This window comes from Castor canadensis, chromosome X (genome assembly GCF_047511655.1).
Source record: "Castor canadensis chromosome X, mCasCan1.hap1v2, whole genome shotgun sequence".
Taxonomy (NCBI): domain Eukaryota; kingdom Metazoa; phylum Chordata; class Mammalia; order Rodentia; family Castoridae; genus Castor; species Castor canadensis.
Genome location: NC_133405.1, coordinates 80,554,847 through 80,575,176, shown reverse-complemented (window position 1 = coordinate 80,575,176; position 20,330 = coordinate 80,554,847). Strand labels below are relative to the sequence as shown.

The following is a 20,330-nucleotide window of genomic DNA, read 5'->3' as shown; positions in this document are numbered from 1 at the left end:
CTCTAACAAAGATGAAAATATAACCTACCAGAATCTGTGGGACACAGCAAAGGCAATGCTAAGGGGAAAGTTTATAGCTATCAATGCTTACGTTAAAAAAAATAAAAACAGAAACTTCTCAAATAAATGACCTAATGATACACCTTAAGCTCCTGGAGAAACAAAACAGACCAAACCCCAAACTAGCAGACGGAGAGATATAATAAAGATCAGGGCTGAGATCAATGCGATGGAGACAGAAAAAACTATGCAAAGAATCAGCGAAACAAAAAGTGGGTTCTTTGAAAAGATTAACAAGATCTACAAACCCTTAGCCAACATGAAAAAACGGAGGAGGGGAAAGACCCAAATTAGTACAACCAAAAGATGAAAAGGGGGATATAACCTCAAATACTAACGAAATCCAGAGGGTCATTAGAGAATGCTTTGAAAACTTATATTCGAGTAAACTGGAATAATCTAGAAGAAATGGATAAACTTCTTGATGCATATAACCAACCAAAATTGAACCAAGAAGATATTAGCCACCTAAATAGACCTATAACAAGCAATGAGACTGAAGCAGTAATAAAGGGCCTCCCTACAAAGAAGAGCCCAGGACCTGATGAATTCACGGCTGAATTCTACCAGACCTTTAAAGAAGAACTAATACCAATACTCCTCAAACTTTTCCAGGAAATGGAAAGGGAAGGAACACTACCAAATTCATTCTGTGAAGCCAGTATTACACTCATTCCAAAACCCAATGAAGATGCCACAAAAAAAAAAAAAAAAGAGAATTAAAATTCTTCATACTGTTAAAGCCCATCCAGATGGAATTAGGATGGCCTTATGCAACAGTGGTCCTTTAATCCGGACAAAGGACAAAAAGAGTTACAAACCACAATCCACTCATTAGGACTTTTCCTAATTCTGCGATTGTTACCTTTCATGGTGCCGGATTGATTCATAGGGATTTGACTTACTGTCTATTGTTTTCCTGAATTTTTCCTTTAGTATTTCTTTTTTGTTTTTGGAGTGAAAAGACATTATTAAGAAGGATTTAATTCAAAAACTAAACCTCTTGATACAATTTTTAACCTTTAAATCAACTCAGCAAATAGTAATTTAGCTGTGTGCGATTAAAGGTTTGTTAATTTAAATACATGTCAGTTGTTAAAACTTATTCCATAAAGTACACATTGCCCTAGAAATTTCCTACATCTACACAAGAGGAAAAAACAAAGATAATTTTCAAAAACTTTAAAAAAATTTTAAACAATGACCAGAAAAACACAGCAGGAAGTGGAGTCATAATTTTTTAAGAAGTTAGAATTTGGTGGCTGGGGTGCCCCTGGACCTTGCCCCCTGCCTTCCCTGCCTCCATGTTGGGCTCCTTTAGTATCTCTTACAGGGAAGTCCTGCCAGGAATAATTACCCTCATGTTTTCCCACAAGTATTTCCTTACCATGAAATACTTTTATTTCACCAGCATTTTTGTTGTCACATGAAAGCTGAACTTGGCCTAGGTTGCATCGTTAGATTGATGATACCTGAAATTTTCTCTGGGAACTATTGGAACAGAGAGGGGAACTAAAATGTGGGCGGCATATGGACTTAAATCAGTCACTACAACATCCTTGTTAAATTTCTTTGATGCGATAATGCAACTGTGGTTGTGTGGGTGAAATCTTAGTCCTTAGGAGGGGAATGCTGGTGTAATCGGGTGACATGTTTACACTGTTAGACGGTTAGGAAAACACAACTTGCTGAGAGACAAAGCAATGTGGTATTATGGGAATCCAGGTAAAAGAGTGTTCATTCTATTGCCCCTTAGACTTTGTGTGTTCTCAAAATAAAAAGTTGGGGCAAATGTATCCTTCCTCGTTTTGTAGAGTCACATGTGGATGTGTGACTCTTAGTGGTGTTTGAACATAGTGTGGAGGATTGGGAGAAGGGAGGCTATGCAGGACATGAGATTGCCCTCTATTTTTACCGGTCGCAGTTGGGAGGTGGATAATTGGAAGTGCCTTCGTTTGCACTGATTGTCGAAGTGGGGGTTCCCCCTACCCCAGCAGCAGCAGACACAAGGTCAAGGGACTTGTTAAAAGAGCAGACCCTGATCCCACCCCGGATCTTGTCATCTGAGGTACAGTGTGTGTTTTAAGAAGCCCCGTAGGTGCTTTTGAGGTGAGCTAACGCTCCGGGACCACTTCTCTAGCGAAACGAAGCTGGAGGCTGTTTGTACAGTGCACAGGACAAGTTTTTAGGTAAGGAAAACACATCGCAGATGTTTCACTGAGAATTTGTGGTGGAGTTTCAAAAGAGATGAGTCCCGAATTTTTATTTATTTATTTATGTTTAAAAGGGCAGATTCAGATGGAAAAGATTCTACTCTAAGTCAATCTGTGACCCTGAGATTAGGTAAAGATAGGACAAGGGGAAAAGCATCACATCCACGTCCCTCGTGAACTCAGGGCAGAGAAATCCTAAACAAAACCCGAGCCTCCCAGCAGATACACGCAAGAGGCCTGCCAGGGCGTAAAGTGAGACACACTGTTGGAAAAGCGCGTAAAGCAGAAAGGGCTGGCGTCGTGATGTGAGTGCTGTGGCGCCTGCCTTGCAAGCGGCCAGGGCGGCCCAGTTCAAATCACAGTACCACCAAACAAACAAAAACACAAGCCAAACCAAAAACCCTGTTGAGGCAGTGTAGTATTGGCTTATGAATACAGGAACTCGAAAGCTCAGAAAGAGACACTCGCTAGTACGTTCCAAAATGTCTCCAGCCCTTGGCAAATGTTCCCTGGGGGTTCACGGTAGCCCCTGAAAACCTGACATGAGGCTACGGGTGGATCTTAAAATTCCATGCTGAATTTTTTAATAAGTAAATGACGGCCCATGTAGATGAGCCAAGCCTACTTGAGCACAGAAGCTCTGGGAAACGGAGGCACCAGCGAGCCTAAAGCTCCACTTCTCCGCCATAGAGGCGTGGCCCAGACCCGTGAGCACAAGCAGAGGCCACAAGGAGGCCACGCGGCCTAGCGAGCGAGGGGCGGGAGCTTCTGTGGATCTCCAAGTTCATTGGTCACCACCATGGGGGTGGGGGGTGGGGGTTGGGGGGTGGGGGTTGGGGGGGTGGAGGGGATGGGCGGCACCCGGTGGTGCTGCCCGCTCATTGGCTTTTGTGGAAAGGCGGGAACAAGAGGCGAAGCCTGTGTGTGAGAAAGACCTAGAGCGTTCCTCAGAGCTCCGTCATTTCGACCCTCTCTGGCGGCTGGGGTAACTGCAGCCTGGCGTCTTGGATAGGGCTCTCCGCACACTCCGCATTTACCTGTCTTTCTTCCCTCCCTTCCTCCTGGTGTGAGCCCCCAATTCCTCCCTCTCCCTTCGTCTCAGCGGGGAAGCCCCACACCTCGCGGGAATCCTCCGGGAAGGTTCCCGAGGCCTGCCGCCATACCGTGTGTGCGTGCGTGCGTGTGTGTGGCGTGGGATGCCTGAGGAGACTGTGCAGGCACCTGGACGGCGTGGCGGGGAAGAGAAGCGGTGCCGAGGGCGGGTGGGAGATTTGAGGGAGGCTGTGGAGAGGTGCGCGGGTGTGCTAGGCCCAGGGAAAACAAGAACGCCGAGGACTAGTGCACTGGCTAGGTCAGGGCATGGTGGCCACGGGGGTGGGGTTGGGCGTGGGGGGGGTGTGTGTGGAGGAATGCCTGTGGAATGTGGCCCTGGGAAGGAATGAGGGCAGAAGGAAAACCGTAGGGGAACACGGGCCGGGATTTAGGAGAATGGCAAGATTTGGGGGGGCAGTGTTGGGGGGAGCAAGAGGGTAATCAGTTTAAAGGGGGAGAGAGGGAAAACCTGACTGGAGCGAACAGGGTCAGTAAAAGAGAAGGCACCCGTGAGACTCAGAATTGAGCCTATAGGGCAGAGGATGGCCTGTGTGAATGTAGGGCGTTAGGGACACAATTGTTAAGCAAGCAGGGGATGCCGGGAATGGTGGCCTCCTGGGCTGGCGGGGTGACTCAGGTAGTAGAGCGCCTGCCCAGGAATGGTGGCCGGGTTTGGCAAGGCACAGGAGGACGCAAAGAACGAGGTGTGGTAATTGTCCAAGGAGACCCCGGAGTGCGTGGGTGCGTGCGCGCGTACTTCTGTACGTGCGTGGGTGCGTGCGCGCGTACTTCTGTACGTGCGTGGGTGCGTGCGTACGTGCACACGCGTGTGCCTGAAAATGGGATGTGTGGAGTGACGGTAGCAAGGAAATCGTGGTCAGATTGAACATGTAGGGGACACCCATGCCAAAGTTCTCCTGGGCAGCGGTGGGGCTGCCTGGGAAGGAGGCTACTTGAGTTAGGAGGTCACAGGGGACCATGGGGAAAGAAGGGAGGGAAATCTTGATTCGAGCTGTGAGCGGGATGGAGAACATTCCTGCCACCTCACATAGGCTTGGTCAAGGGCAGAGTGAGTATGGTCGGGTAGGGGATTGTGTGGCCATTCTGACCTCCACTCCTGACCCTAGAACCATGGAACCCAAAGACACACGTGCTGTGCCCTGCTGTCCCTCCGACTCCAAATCTAGGACCAGAGACACATGGGGGATTGAACTTGGTCCCGGAAGAGCTATAGGTCATTGTGACCACTGCCACAACCATGGCTTGGCTACCCAAATCAGGGGCGAAAACCATTTCTGCCTCTTCCAGGCCTGCAGGTGTCACAATTATGCCTTATTCCCGTGAGTGTGGTGTCTGGCAACAGGAGGTGTCAGGCGTCCTCTACGTGTGACTAACCTTTGGCCTTTGATCACCCAATTTAGGGAACATTACAGGGCCTTGCCTGCTGTGAGTGGCTTCAAGAGGGAGCAGGGTGCAGAGCTCAAGAGAGACCTGGCTCAAGGACCGATAAAGACTATGGCTGCCGCCCCCAAATCCCACGTGCATGTCAAGAGGCTGGCCATTGAAACAGGAGTCCTCAGTGAGTGTCTCTGGCCGGGGAGGGAGCCTGAGCGTGGGTGGAGTAAGCGCGGGTGGGGTACTTGTGCTTGGTCCTATCACTGGGTTGCAGTGTGGCCTTGGATAAATACTCCCTAGACCTCAGCGGGTCAAGGTTAAGTTACGAAGTGTCTGTAGGAAGGAGGGATCCCGGGTGGGGTTGGGGGAGACTCAAAAGGGTCCTTGGTGAGATGAGACCTCAGAATGGGGGCCGGGCAGGGGGGGTGGGGAGGAATGATCACCTAAGCTGTCCCTGGTCTTTTACAGCTGGGAAGGAGAATACCGTGTCTCAGCCCGTGGCCCACACCGGCATGAGCCCGCAGGAGGTAAGGAGAATCTGTTGCCAGTGGTGGGACTGGCTCCCACCCAGCCTCTGCTCGGCCCCCTTCCCCAGTGCCCCAAAGACAACGAGCTCCATCACCAACCCCACCACCCCGCCACCCCGCCACCCCGCCGCCGACTTGCATATGACCTTGGGTTTTGAAAAGCACTTCTCCCTGGGCCTCAGTATTCCCCGTTGCAAAGCAAAAGGTGAGAAAGGCTGCTCTTCAAAGACTTGAGCACTCTTGACATGCTGGGCTCCTGTCCTCATTCCAAACCATGCCCACCCTCCTCTCCCCGGCCGGCCTGGCAGCCACCAGAGTCCCACCTGTGATCTCTGCCCCTGCAGGAGAGCCCCCAAGGGCCTCTGCTGCTCAACCACCTCCCGGAACCTTCATCTCAACCCTGTCCCCCGCCGACCTCGGAGCAGCAACTGACTGTTCCTCTCTCCCGGGAGCGCCGTGGGGCCTCAGCCCTGCTCAGCATGTGAGTACATACAACTAGGACCTCGGAGCCAGTTGCATCTTGTGGGACTGCGTGTCCAGCCTTGTGCTTGGTACCACGAGAGGTAGGAGGAGGATGAGAAACAGGAGGAAGAGGGTGCGGGGAGGAAAAGGCAGCATCTCACACTTAACGGGTGAGGACAGAGCTCTCTCAGCTTTGCCATTTCCTGTTGTGAGAATCGGGACGAGTGACTTCCTTTTTGCCGAGCCTCTGATTCCCAGTGGGCATACTGGGGAATATTCCACACCTGTGGCATTGGAAAGGACTAGCACGAGACCTGGCAGAGGAGGCCTTCGCCACGTGGGCACTGTTACTCCACACTGGCACAGATGGGAGAGATACGTGCTGCCGATGAGCCAGGCCGTGATGGTGAGGGCCACAGAGGCCCAGGGGAAAGTGCACAGTCCAGCAGAGAAACCTTCCCGGGGATGAGCCAGGCTTGTCCTTTGACACCCTTGGGAATGGTTAAAACAACGGAGGCAAGAGCCAGTCCCCGAAAAGGGGCGGCAGTCTCACTGACCTCTCAGGTGCTTTGCAGGTTAAAACAGACACCTGTGATTCCTTGTCATCTTCACTGTAGCTGTGGGAGGAAAATGATGGTACAAATTAGTATCTCAGGAAAGATGCAGAGAAAAGAGGTATGGAAAGGAAAACAGGCCAAGCAGGAGGAAGGACTTGCCCAAGCCACAAGGACAAATGGCCCCGCAGTCATTCGGATTCCCACATCCCGACATCGCAAAACCCCGCCCCTCAGCCTGCTGGTGGTACGTGTCTGCCAGAGGGTTTAATCCCCTGGCCTGTCCTCTCCTTGTTTCCAGATGCTCAAGTCTGTTCCTCCAGCCCTGTGCCATCCCCGACCCTCTTCTACTGCAGCCACAGGTCCTGGGAAAGAAGGGGGCTCCAGATCCCTGGGAGGGGAAGAGCTCAGTGGATGGAAAGAGCACAGAAGGCCTTGGGGGGGTGGCACGGTGGGGGTTCAAGGGAACTGGGGCTGAAGGGGCACCTGTCCCGGCGGGAGGAGATGTGGTTTCCCAGCCCCTCCCCCCCCTTTCCCTCACACCCTGTGCTTCCCAGGTGCCCTACGACCAGGTTTCCCAGGCTTCGGTCTCTGCCTCCTTGGAGTGGCAGCGGAAGCTGGAGGCTGCCGAGGCTCTGCTGGCTCTGAAAAACTCTTCTCAGGCTCCTCCTAACTCCATCTCCCTGCACCAGCCCCTCAACCCACCAGGTAGCTTGCTCCTTGCAAGACTGACACGGGTGGGGATGCTTGGTGATGGGTAAGTTGGTTCTAGCTGGGAAACCAGGGTTGGAGGGCTGAACAAACGACCCTGGAGGCAGGCACCCAGGCTCCTGACTCTGGCTCATGACATGGTACTTGGGGGCTTGCTCAGTGAGTCGAGTGCCCTGATGTCAAGAAACAAGGAAACTCAGGCCCCGAGGCTGGCAGGGGCTTGCATATTAAATGGAAGAACGAGGTCTCCGGACTCCTGGCCCAGGACTCTCTCCTAGGGCCCCTGCCATGGTGTACTGTGGTCTGGGGAGGGCATAAACAGGTTTGATAAGGGCCCGGTCTGGTAGGAGCTCTGGCACCTGTCTTCAGGGAGCTTTCGGTCTCCGTGTGGAGCCTGGCTGCCTTTGCATGTTGAAATTGGCCTCTAAATCTTGGCGATGTGCCCGGGGAGGAAAGGTTGCAGGAGCTTGGGTCGGCAGCAGGGGTGGAGTGGGGTGGGGTGGGGTGGGGGAGTTCAACCCCAAGAAGGCTAGGGGCAGGGAGGCTAGGCATTGCTGCACAAAGGAAGCTAGATGGGGCCTGGTGTGTGAGCACAGGAACAGTTCCCGGGTCGGGGAGGGACTGCTGGAACAAGGGGGTGAAGCTGGAGAAGGGGCTGATCTCAGAGGCCTGGCAGGGTGGGTGTAGGAGGCTAGGCCAGCAACTGTGGGTGGCGAGGAACCAGGGAATGTTCCCACCATGGGGAGGAGCACGTGCAGAGACCCTGGGCTTAACCAAAAGAGGTGCGGTGGCTTCCATGCAGGGATGGGGGAGGCAAGACTGGAGATGGGGGAAATCAGACAGGAAGAGGTCCGTGTGGTGGTCTCAGTGGCAGATCTTCAGTTGCGTGGGACGGAAAAGCAAAAGGGGAGAGCAGGGAGGGGACGTGGACGTGACGGGGCCTCTGGTCCCTTCCTTTCTCTCTGCAGGTCCTGCTGGAGATAGAGGACCTCAGACCCCCAGCCCCTGTCCGGAATCCAGGCCGCCCGGCTCTGTGACACTGCCTGTTGGACATCTGGGGTGCATCTCCCTCTTGAGCTAAGAGCCCAGAGGAGGAGGCCTCGCTAGAGCACTGCCTATTTGGTATCCTGTTTCTGAATGTGCAAAATGGTTCATGCCCCAAATGCTTAATGTGTTTTTTTAAGCCTTCAGGTGTTTTATAAGCTTTCAGACCCTTTTTATGATGTAGGGCAATTCCCTGACTGACGTTGGATATTCTTGTACCTCCATCTCTGTTCCTTTGGAAGCTGGGGCCTTTTTATGTGTCTTATAAAAACAGCATTGTGCAATCTAATATGTCAGTTTCTCAGTGGGGTTGTGAGTGGGTTCGTGTGCCAGTGTTTTCATTTGTCTTGTGATTGTACACGTACCTGTGACCTCCTCTATGTATCCATGCACGTGGAAACATGAAGATGTTTTCACTCTGTGTCCAGGTTTGTGCGTGTATTTGAACAAACAATAAACCCTTGTTGTTGTAAGGCACTGAGAAATACGGGTTGTTTGTTACCACGGTATAACCTAGTCTAATGATTCCAATTCACAAGGTTCCATTCGCGTTTCAAAGTGAGAGTCAACCTTGCCTGAAAGCTAGGATTTAAAGTGTCTGGGTGAGACTAACGGTAGAGGTAAAAAGAGTTGCATATTTACCCATCGAGCAGTGAGGTATACCCGGCATAGACTGTGCCCCGTTGTGCATGGCAGAGGGTCACAAATGGCAGTCCCCCGGATCACGCCAGTCTGGCACATCAATAGAGCAGGCTGCATTGGCTCTGGCCACCTGAAGGTGCAGGCGCTACCTAAATGGTAGCTGCTTCTTGGCTCTAGCCAATTACTACCAGGGAGGAAAGTGGGCCCGCCTTGCCAAATCGACTCCTTCTTCACAAGGAGATGGGATGCTAGATTTCTAAGTCTGTAAAAGTTGGCTCAGGTCTCTACCTTGAGCCCTGTACCTGGACCCAACACAGCCTCAGGCAGGGCAACTTTGCCTCACAGAAAGCCAGGGTGATTCTAAGCTAATGTCAGTTTCACAGCCGGATTTCGGGAGGGGGACGTGGGCGGGGAGGCTTGGGGGCGGGGACCCGAGGCTAATGAGGACAGGAAGGATCAAAGAAGGGAAATGAATTCGAGTTAGGCTCATGGAACACAAAGAACAGTCCCCGCCTTTCACTTATTCCACGCTCAGTCTATGCTAAGCACTTAACAGCCTCACAAAAACTCTGCAAGCTATGCACTATTTTTGCCATGGCACCTGTGAGGAAATGCTGTTCTCAAAGAGGGAAAGGGACTTACCTGCACCAGCATTTTCAGGGAATTTGTTAGCCAGCGATCAGGGAAGACTGACTGTGTTTGCCAGGCCCTGAAGCAGCTCTTTATTAACTTTTATTAATAAAACATCAAATGAAAGTTCAAAACTCAAAGCAGCAGACTTCAGTCAGATGGCTTTTTTAAAAAGTACAGCCCTTTTTTTCCCACCCAAGGTAATCATATGTGTAATCAATTGGCTCTTTCTTGCCTGTGCGTGTTTCTCTGCTGATGTGAATAAAGGAAGAACCTGAGACCCCCCACCACACAGACACAAGTCTCAGCCTGATGTGCCTGGACACAGACACTTCCCCTTGTGGCTACCTCTGTCCTTTCTGCAACGCCTCATTTTGCTTTTTCTTGTGTTGTGCTACTGAGAGTTGAACTGAGGGCCCTGTGCTTACTAAGCAGGGACACACGACACCCTAGACCATATTGCTTTGGGTTATTTTTCAGATAGGGTGCCGCTTTATTATGCCCAGGCTGGCCTAGGACCGTGGTTCTCCTATTTATGTTGCCCGCACAGCTGAGATGACAAGAGCGCCTCACCAAGCACAACATATATTAGTTCAGATGGGGGTCTCCAAAACTTTTTGCCCAGTCAGGCCTCGAGCTTAAACCCTCCCAAACTTTGACTCCTGAGCCCATGCCTCTATTTTTATTTTATTTACGTGGCGGTATTGTGGTTTGAACTGAGGGCCCAGAGCTTGCCAGGCAGGCCCTGTACCACTGGAGCCACACCCACAGCCCATTTCACTTTACTTTTCAGATAGGGTCTCGCTTTATGCCTGGCCTGGCCTAGACCATGGTCCTCCGGATCTCTGTATCTGGAGTCCCAATCTCTGTTTTCTTCATTTATTTGTCTACTTATTTTGTTGCTACAATTTTTTGTTTCGTTTCGTTTTGTTTTGGGTGTGTGGGGGGGCACTGAGTTTTAAACTCAAGGCTTCACCCTTGCAAAGCAGACATTCTATCACTTGAGCCATACCTCTCGTACATGTTGCTGTGGTTATTGTGCAGACGGGGGCAGGTCTCGGGAACTATTTTCCCTCGCTTGTGTGAACAGAGATCCTCCTGATTTCAGCCTCCTAGGTAGCTAGGGTTACAGGCCTGAGCCAACTTTTGGCCGATACTGGGGTCTGAACTCCGGGCCTTGAGCTTGCTGGGAGGCAGGGACTCTGCCACGTGAGCCACACCCCGAGCCCACTTTGCTTTGGTTATTTTTCAAATAGGGTCTCGCTTTAGGCCTGGGGTGGCCAGCACCTATCTCTACCTCATGATCCACTATCTCTAGTCACGTATGTACGTGTGTATGTGTGTATGTACGTACGTTTGCATGTATATATTTGGCAGTATGGGTGTTTGAACTCAGGGCTTTACCCTTGCGAGACACTTGCTCTACCAGTTGAGCCACATTTCAGGCAGTTTTGCTCTGGTTAATGTCAAGATAAGGTCTCGATTTTTGTTGCACCTGGCCTGGACTTCAACCCTCCAATTTTTAGCATGTGGCCGTCACTGGGGCGACTGGAGTGTGCAACCACGCCCAGCTTTTTTCCATGGAGATGGAGTCTCACAAATTTTTTCCAGGGCTGGTGTGGAACCCCCGATTTCAGCCGCCCACGTAGCTCAGGATGACAGGCGGGAGACTCTTTGTCTGGCTATTGGTTGAGATGGGGTCTCACGAACTATTTGCCTGGGCTGGCTTGAACTGCGATTCTCCTATAACTCCTGAGTAGCTGGGATTGCAGGGGTTAACCACCAGGCCCTGATTATAATTCCTTTTCATGTAATGCCCCGAGACGTCAGGATTCTTATATTTGCTGCCTAATGGCGCAGAAACAAACATGCAAGATCATTCAGCACTCAGAACAAGACTGAAGTTCATCTCACACCTCGTCTCCTTCCCTTATCTGGTACATGGATAAATAGTCCCCAAGTCCCTCCTCCCTCAGCGACACGTGAACAAGTCCCCATATTCTACTGGAAAGGAAGCAGCAGTCAGGAGAGAGACTACGCACCTGCTATGCTGTTGTGTCTTCATGACACCGTGGTCCCACTGCTGAAGCTGGTAAGAGGGGAAGATGAGGAATGAATGCTTACACCCTAGAGTTATGCTGCAGAGTCTCCTGGCTCTCCTCAACCCAGGAGGCAGAAGTGCAGCAACTACAAGACAGTCAGCCTGGACGAAGGCCAGCACTAGCAGTGACATCTTCCCGTCCAGTGAGTCATTCCCTCACAGCGTCTCCATCCCTTTGCTCACTCACTCACTCACTGGGTGCCTCCTTGGCCCTGTGCTGTGCCAGGCACTCGGGGGTCGACACAAATCACTTTTTCGTTTTGTTTTCTTGAGACGGGGTCTCACTATGTAGCCCAGGATGACCTGGAACTCGTGATCCGATTACAAGTGTGCTGCACCCACCAGGCCCTGCTAGAACTGAGACAAATCAGACCGGCTCCCTGCCCTAATAATTTATCCTCATAAGTGCTGTGAGGAAGATAGCCAGCTAATGCCCTGTATGGTGAAGAGCAACCTGGGAGAAATGTGTAACACCAAACTCTTGTCTTGGGACAGACACGAAAGGGAGAATCTTGCGTCCAATATCCTGGCTCCTCTGGGAGTTACACGATCAACTGGTTTTTGTCTCACTTGACTTTGACCGGGAAGGCTGAAGGAAAATGAGGCAGCTTTGGAAACCACAGAAAAGAGAGGCCAGCAGCACTTAATGAGCTGCAATTGCAAAGGCAGGCAGCAGGGGGAAGCAAGAGATCACCAAAGGTTGGAGAGGTCACCAAACACCTAGCCAACTGTTGAAGGTCTTCCTATGCCCCAAGGCAGTATCAAAGGCTAGGGGAGGTGGTTGTTGCTGGGATTGCCCAAATCCCAACAAAAGAGGACAAGGCGTATAAATCAACACAGAAACACGTGCCAATCATGTGAACAAAAGCTCCAGAAGCTGGTCGTAAAGAAACACGAACAGCCTGAAAAAGAACTTAAAATAACAGCCTTAAAGATGTCCAAGAAGCTAAAAGGAGGACACAGACCAGTAGTCAAAGCAGTCTTCAAAAAAAAAAAAAAAAAAAGCAGAGAGGACAAATTTGGAATACCTGAACGTCTTGATTTCAAAACACATTACAAATAATCACAGTATTCTGGGATGGGCCTAAAGACAGACAACTAGGTTAGGGCAATACAATTCAGGGTTCAAAAGTTAACCTTCATCTATGTGAGCAAATGATCTTTGACGAGGGTGCCACACCCCCCTTGATGGGGAAGGGTCATCTCTTTGATGAAAGGTATCGTGCAAACCACATGCAAAGGAGGAAGGTGGAGCCTTATTTTACGTCGTAAATAGACATGTATTTAAATGGATTAAAGCTGTCCACAGGGACTCACCCCTGCAATCTCAGCTACTTGGTAGATGCAGATGGGAGGATTGCAGTTTGCGTCTAGCCTGGTCAAGTAACTGAGACCCTATCTCAAAGACAAGCCAGGTGTGGCAGGGTATGCCTGTAATCACAGCTACTTGGGAGGCAAAGGTAATGAGGATCAGGGTCTGAGGCTAGCCAAAGCAAAAAAGCGTAAGACCCTATCTGAAAACTAGGGCTGAGATGAAAGAAGTGCCTCACCAAGGACCGCTTGTATTAGTTGGAGTGCGAGCCTCTTTTTGCCGAGGCTGGTCTCAAACCTCGATCCTCACGCTCTTTGCCTCCTGAGCTCAGGGCTCTAATTTAAAAACAAAATTTTTTTTCGTAGTACTAGGCCCTGAGCCAAAAATAGAAGCTCACGGTGTAAGCAAAAAAGAAACCAAGCATGGGTCCTAATTGCACGAAAAAGTGCAAACCTTGTCCATATGAAGAGATATGCAAGTGGATATTCACACGGATATGCCACTTAGCACCTATGAGACAGGCTGAAGTCTGGGGATTTGTCTTGTGAGGAGCAGGGAAATTTTTTTCTGTCATATAGGGATGGGGAAAAGCCCTAGTTACAAACTTTCGGTGGGGGGGGTTGACAATAATAAGCAATATAACTTGCGTTTTCACCTTTAAGCAGCAATAGTCCATCTAGATGTCAGTCCCAAAAATAGAGTGAAAAACTTACTGAAGGTTATGAATGCGCCTATTCCTTGCAGCCACACTTGTCATAGCAAGAAAAGAAACAGCCAAAGTGAAGTGCCACCAGTAAAGATTAGTGGGACTGTGTTACAGGAGGCTCACACAAGAATAGATTTCTACTCTCTAGTGGCTGAGAGGAATGAGGGATGTCCTTACAGAGCGATATGGAGCGAGCTCAGGGACACTTTTCTCACCTTTAGTAGCTTCTTTTCCTCGAGCATTTTAAGCCCTTCGCTGTATGCAGTCTATTGTGGCTACCACATCTATTCCCCGAGGTGACTATGTTGGCCACCTATGTGTCTCAAAGACATTCTCTCAGGTGGCCAGGAGGGCAAGGTGGAGGAGTTTGCATTCCTTTCACAGCATTTGTCAAAGCAGGAGGAGGGAGAGCAACTGGTGTCTTGTCACTCCAATGAGAGAGACAGCTGCAAAGGCCAGGTTACACTTCTTGCTTCCATTCACTTAGCCTTTAAGAAATCTGCTCAGTGCACCCATGGATGTGCTTTGCTAATTCTGGCGTCCCTGCCACTCCCTTCTGTCCAAACTGCTCCCTCCAGTAAAGCATACTCCAATGTAAACGTTTTAGACCACTTGCTCTGTTTAGCACTTGTCCTAAATCTTTACCCATTTTTGGTTAAAAATAATACTTTTCCATATGCTTTAAGCTGTTGTTGGTCACAAACTAGTAGTCACTGCCTAGTACTACTTAAAAATTTACATTTTTAAGGGTGAAAAAAAAAAGATTCTGACAATTTGAAATCAAATTTTAAAAAAGGAAAGAAAGAGCCATTTAGTGGTAGAGCACCAGTCTGCAAGCTTAGGGCCTAGTACTACGAAAAAAAATTTTGTTTTTAAATTAGAGCCCTGAGCTCAGGAGGCAAAGAGCGTGAGGATCGAGGTTTGAGACCAGCCTCGGCAAAAAGAGGCTCGCACTCCAACTAATACAAGCGGTCCTTGGTGAGGCACTTCTTTCATCTCAGCCCTAGTTTTCAGATAGGGTCTTACGCTTTTTTGCTTTGGCTAGCCTCAGACCCTGATCCTCATTACCTTTGCCTCCCAAGTAGCTGTGATTACAGGCATACCCTGCCACACCTGGCTTGTCTTTGAGATAGGGTCTCAGTTACTTGACCAGGCTAGACGCAAACTGCAATCCTCCCATCTGCATCTACCAAGTAGCTGAGATTGCAGGGGTGAGTCCCTGTGGACAGCTTTAATCCATTTAAATACATGTCTATTTACGACGTAAAATAAGGCTCCACCTTCCTCCTTTGCATGTGGTTTGCACGATACCTTTCATCAAAGAGATGACCCTTCCCCATCAAGGGGGGTGTGGCACCCTCGTCAAAGATCATTTGCTCACATAGATGAAGGTTAACTTTTGAACCCTGAATTGTATTGCCCTAACCTAGTTGTCTGTCTTTAGGCCCATCCCAGAATACTGTGATTATTTGTAATGTGTTTTGAAATCAAGACGTTCAGGTATTCCAAATTTGTCCTCTCTGCTTTTTTTTTTTTTTTTTTTGAAGACTGCTTTGACTACTGGTCTGTGTCCTCCTTTTAGCTTCTTGGACATCTTTAAGGCTGTTATTTTAAGTTCTTTTTCAGGCTGTTCGTGTTTCTTTACGACCAGCTTCTGGAGCTTTTGTTCACATGATTGGCACGTGTTTCTGTGTTGATTTATACGCCTTGTCCTCTTTTGTTGGGATTTGGGCAATCCCAGCAACAACCACCTCCCCTAGCCTTTGATACTGCCTTGGGGCATAGGAAGACCTTCAACAGTTGGCTAGGTGTTTGGTGACCTCTCCAACCTTTGGTGATCTCTTGCTTCCCCCTGCTGCCTGCCTTTGCAATTGCAGCTCATTAAGTGCTGCTGGCCTCTCTTTTCTGTGGTTTCCAAAGCTGCCTCATTTTCCTTCAGCCTTCCCGGTCAAAGTCAAGTGAGACAAAAACCAGTTGATCGTGTAACTCCCAGAGGAGCCAGGATATTGGACGCAAGATTCTCCCTTTCGTGTCTGTCCCAAGACAAGAGTTTGGTGTTACACATTTCTCCCAGGTTGCTCTTCACCATACAGGGCATTAGCTGGCTATCTTCCTCACAGCACTTATGAGGATAAATTATTAGGGCAGGGAGCCGGTCTGATTTGTCTCAGTTCTAGCAGGGCCTGGTGGGTGCAGCACACTTGTAATCGGATCACGAGTTCCAGGTCATCCTGGGCTACATAGTGAGACCCCGTCTCAAGAAAACAAAACGAAAAAGTGATTTGTGTCGACCCCCGAGTGCCTGGCACAGCACAGGGCCAAGGAGGCACCCAGTGAGTGAGTGAGTGAGCAAAGGGATGGAGACGCTGTGAGGGAATGACTCACTGGACGGGAAGATGTCACTGCTAGTGCTGGCCTTCGTCCAGGCTGACTGTCTTGTAGTTGCTGCACTTCTGCCTCCTGGGTTGAGGAGAGCCAGGAGACTCTGCAGCATAACTCTAGGGTGTAAGCATTCATTCCTCATCTTCCCCTCTTACCAGCTTCAGCAGTGGGACCACGGTGTCATGAAGACACAACAGCATAGCAGGTGCGTAGTCTCTCTCCTGACTGCTGCTTCCTTTCCAGTAGAATATGGGGACTTGTTCACGTGTCGCTGAGGGAGGAGGGACTTGGGGACTATTTATCCATGTACCAGATAAGGGAAGGAGACGAGGTGTGAGATGAACTTCAGTCTTGTTCTGAGTGCTGAATGATCTTGCATGTTTGTTTCTGCGCCATTAGGCAGCAAATATAAGAATCCTGACGTCTCGGGGCATTACATGAAAAGGAATTATAATCAGGGCCTGGTGGTTAACCCCTGCAATCCCAGCTACTCAGGAGTTATAGGAGAATCGCAGTTCAAGCCAGCCCAGGCAAATAGTTCGTGAGACCCCATCTCAACCAATAGCCAGACAAAGAGTCTCCCGCCTGTCATCCTGAGCTACGTGGGCGGCTGAAATCGGGGGTTCCACACCAGCCCTGGAAAAAATTTGTGAGACTCCATCTCCATGGAAAAAAGCTGGGCGTGGTTGCACACTCCAGTCGCCCCAGTGACGGCCACATGCTAAAAATTGGAGGGTTGAAGTCCAGGCCAGGTGCAACAAAAATCGAGACCTTATCTTGACATTAACCAGAGCAAAACTGCCTGAAATGTGGCTCAACTGGTAGAGCAAGTGTCTCGCAAGGGTAAAGCCCTGAGTTCAAACACCCATACTGCCAAATATATACATGCAAACGTACGTACATACACACATACACACGTACATACGTGACTAGAGATAGTGGATCATGAGGTAGAGATAGGTGCTGGCCACCCCAGGCCTAAAGCGAGACCCTATTTGAAAAATAACCAAAGCAAAGTGGGCTCGGGGTGTGGCTCACGTGGCAGAGTCCCTGCCTCCCAGCAAGCTCAAGGCCCGGAGTTCAGACCCCAGTATCGGCCAAAAGTTGGCTCAGGCCTGTAACCCTAGCTACCTAGGAGGCTGAAATCAGGAGGATCTCTGTTCACACAAGCGAGGGAAAATAGTTCCCGAGACCTGCCCCCGTCTGCACAATAACCACAGCAACATGTACGAGAGGTATGGCTCAAGTGATAGAATGTCTGCTTTGCAAGGGTGAAGCCTTGAGTTTAAAACTCAGTGCCCCCCCACACACCCAAAACAAAACGAAACGAAACAAAAAATTGTAGCAACAAAATAAGTAGACAAATAAATGAAGAAAACAGAGATTGGGACTCCAGATACAGAGATCCGGAGGACCATGGTCTAGGCCAGGCCAGGCATAAAGCGAGACCCTATCTGAAAAGTAAAGTGAAATGGGCTGTGGGTGTGGCTCCAGTGGTACAGGGCCTGCCTGGCAAGCTCTGGGCCCTCAGTTCAAACCACAATACCGCCACGTAAATAAAATAAAAATAGAGGCATGGGCTCAGGAGTCAAAGTTTGGGAGGGTTTAAGCTCGAGGCCTGACTGGGCAAAAAGTTTTGGAGACCCCCATCTGAACTAATATATGTTGTGCTTGGTGAGGCGCTCTTGTCATCTCAGCTGTGCGGGCAACATAAATAGGAGAACCACGGTCCTAGGCCAGCCTGGGCATAATAAAGCGGCACCCTATCTGAAAAATAACCCAAAGCAATATGGTCTAGGGTGTCGTGTGTCCCTGCTTAGTAAGCACAGGGCCCTCAGTTCAACTCTCAGTAGCACAACACAAGAAAAAGCAAAATGAGGCGTTGCAGAAAGGACAGAGGTAGCCACAAGGGGAAGTGTCTGTGTCCAGGCACATCAGGCTGAGACTTGTGTCTGTGTGGTGGGGGGTCTCAGGTTCTTCCTTTATTCACATCAGCAGAGAAACACGCACAGGCAAGAAAGAGCCAATTGATTACACATATGATTACCTTGGGTGGGAAAAAAAGGGCTGTACTTTTTAAAAAAGCCATCTGACTGAAGTCTGCTGCTTTGAGTTTTGAACTTTCATTTGATGTTTTATTAATAAAAGTTAATAAAGAGCTGCTTCAGGGCCTGGCAAACACAGTCAGTCTTCCCTGATCGCTGGCTAACAAATTCCCTGAAAATGCTGGTGCAGGTAAGTCCCTTTCCCTCTTTGAGAACAGCATTTCCTCACAGGTGCCATGGCAAAAATAGTGCATAGCTTGCAGAGTTTTTGTGAGGCTGTTAAGTGCTTAGCATAGACTGAGCGTGGAATAAGTGAAAGGCGGGGACTGTTCTTTGTGTTCCATGAGCCTAACTCGAATTCATTTCCCTTCTTTGATCCTTCCTGTCCTCATTAGCCTCGGGTCCCCGCCCCCAAGCCTCCCCGCCCACGTCCCCCTCCCGAAATCCGGCTGTGAAACTGACATTAGCTTAGAATCACCCTGGCTTTCTGTGAGGCAAAGTTGCCCTGCCTGAGGCTGTGTTGGGTCCAGGTACAGGGCTCAAGGTAGAGACCTGAGCCAACTTTTACAGACTTAGAAATCTAGCATCCCATCTCCTTGTGAAGAAGGAGTCGATTTGGCAAGGCGGGCCCACTTTCCTCCCTGGTAGTAATTGGCTAGAGCCAAGAAGCAGCTACCATTTAGGTAGCGCCTGCACCTTCAGGTGGCCAGAGCCAATGCAGCCTGCTCTATTGATGTGCCAGACTGGCGTGATCCGGGGGACTGCCATTTGTGACCCTCTGCCATGCACAACGGGGCACAGTCTATGCCGGGTATACCTCACTGCTCGATGGGTAAATATGCAACTCTTTTTACCTCTACCGTTAGTCTCACCCAGACACTTTAAATCCTAGCTTTCAGGCAAGGTTGACTCTCACTTTGAAACGCGAATGGAACCTTGTGAATTGGAATCATTAGACTAGGTTATACCGTGGTAACAAACAACCCGTATTTCTCAGTGCCTTACAACAACAAGGGTTTATTGTTTGTTCAAATACACGCACAAACCTGGACACAGAGTGAAAACATCTTCATGTTTCCACGTGCATGGATACATAGAGGAGGTCACAGGTACGTGTACAATCACAAGACAAATGAAAACACTGGCACACGAACCCACTCACAACCCCACTGAGAAACTGACATATTAGATTGCACAATGCTGTTTTTATAAGACACATAAAAAGGCCCCAGCTTCCAAAGGAACAGAGATGGAGGTACAAGAATATCCAACGTCAGTCAGGGAATTGCCCTACATCATAAAAAGGGTCTGAAAGCTTATAAAACACCTGAAGGCTTAAAAAAACACATTAAGCATTTGGGGCATGAACCATTTTGCACATTCAGAAACAGGATACCAAATAGGCAGTGCTCTAGCGAGGCCTCCTCCTCTGGGCTCTTAGCTCAAGAGGGAGATGCACCCCAGATGTCCAACAGGCAGTGTCACAGAGCCGGGCGGCCTGGATTCCGGACAGGGGCTGGGGGTCTGAGGTCCTCTATCTCCAGCAGGACCTGCAGAGAGAAAGGAAGGGACCAGAGGCCCCGTCACGTCCACGTCCCCTCCCTGCTCTCCCCTTTTGCTTTTCCGTCCCACGCAACTGAAGATCTGCCACTGAGACCACCACACGGACCTCTTCCTGTCTGATTTCCCCCATCTCCAGTCTTGCCTCCCCCATCCCTGCATGGAAGCCACCGCACCTCTTTTGGTTAAGCCCAGGGTCTCTGCACGTGCTCCTCCCCATGGTGGGAACATTCCCTGGTTCCTCGCCACCCACAGTTGCTGGCCTAGCCTCCTACACCCACCCTGCCAGGCCTCTGAGATCAGCCCCTTCTCCAGCTTCACCCCCTTGTTCCAGCAGTCCCTCCCCGACCCGGGAACTGTTCCTGTGCTCACACACCAGGCCCCATCTAGCTTCCTTTGTGCAGCAATGCCTAGCCTCCCTGCCCCTAGCCTTCTTGGGGTTGAACTCCCCCACCCCACCCCACCCCACTCCACCCCTGCTGCCGACCCAAGCTCCTGCAACCTTTCCTCCCCGGGCACATCGCCAAGATTTAGAGGCCAATTTCAACATGCAAAGGCAGCCAGGCTCCACACGGAGACCGAAAGCTCCCTGAAGACAGGTGCCAGAGCTCCTACCAGACCGGGCCCTTATCAAACCTGTTTATGCCCTCCCCAGACCACAGTACACCATGGCAGGGGCCCTAGGAGAGAGTCCTGGGCCAGGAGTCCGGAGACCTCGTTCTTCCATTTAATATGCAAGCCCCTGCCAGCCTCGGGGCCTGAGTTTCCTTGTTTCTTGACATCAGGGCACTCGACTCACTGAGCAAGCCCCCAAGTACCATGTCATGAGCCAGAGTCAGGAGCCTGGGTGCCTGCCTCCAGGGTCGTTTGTTCAGCCCTCCAACCCTGGTTTCC

The 20,330-nt window shown here is 50.2% G+C and overlaps 2 protein-coding genes across 2 annotated transcripts in view; one reads left to right on the top strand and one right to left on the bottom strand.

Moving 5' to 3' along the window:
• Window positions 1-8,535, top strand: part of LOC141419461 (doublesex- and mab-3-related transcription factor C1-like) — a 54,938-nt gene extending 46,403 nt beyond the window's left edge. The window contains exons 4-9 of the mRNA XM_074062262.1: window positions 4,787-4,944; window positions 5,229-5,287; window positions 5,632-5,768; window positions 6,605-6,665; window positions 6,861-7,011; window positions 7,983-8,535. Of these exons, the coding sequence (XP_073918363.1) occupies window positions 4,787-4,944; window positions 5,229-5,287; window positions 5,632-5,768; window positions 6,605-6,665; window positions 6,861-7,011; window positions 7,983-8,095 (679 nt within the window). The 3' untranslated portion in view covers window positions 8,096-8,535. The remainder of the gene's footprint in view (window positions 1-4,786; window positions 4,945-5,228; window positions 5,288-5,631; window positions 5,769-6,604; window positions 6,666-6,860; window positions 7,012-7,982) is intronic.
• Window positions 8,536-18,873: 10,338 nt separating this feature from the next.
• LOC141419460 (doublesex- and mab-3-related transcription factor C1-like) overlaps window positions 18,874-20,330 on the bottom strand; it is a 54,934-nt gene continuing 53,477 nt past the window's right edge. The window contains exon 9 of the mRNA XM_074062261.1: window positions 18,874-19,426. Within this exon, the coding sequence (XP_073918362.1) occupies window positions 19,314-19,426 (113 nt within the window). The 3' untranslated portion in view covers window positions 18,874-19,313. The remainder of the gene's footprint in view (window positions 19,427-20,330) is intronic.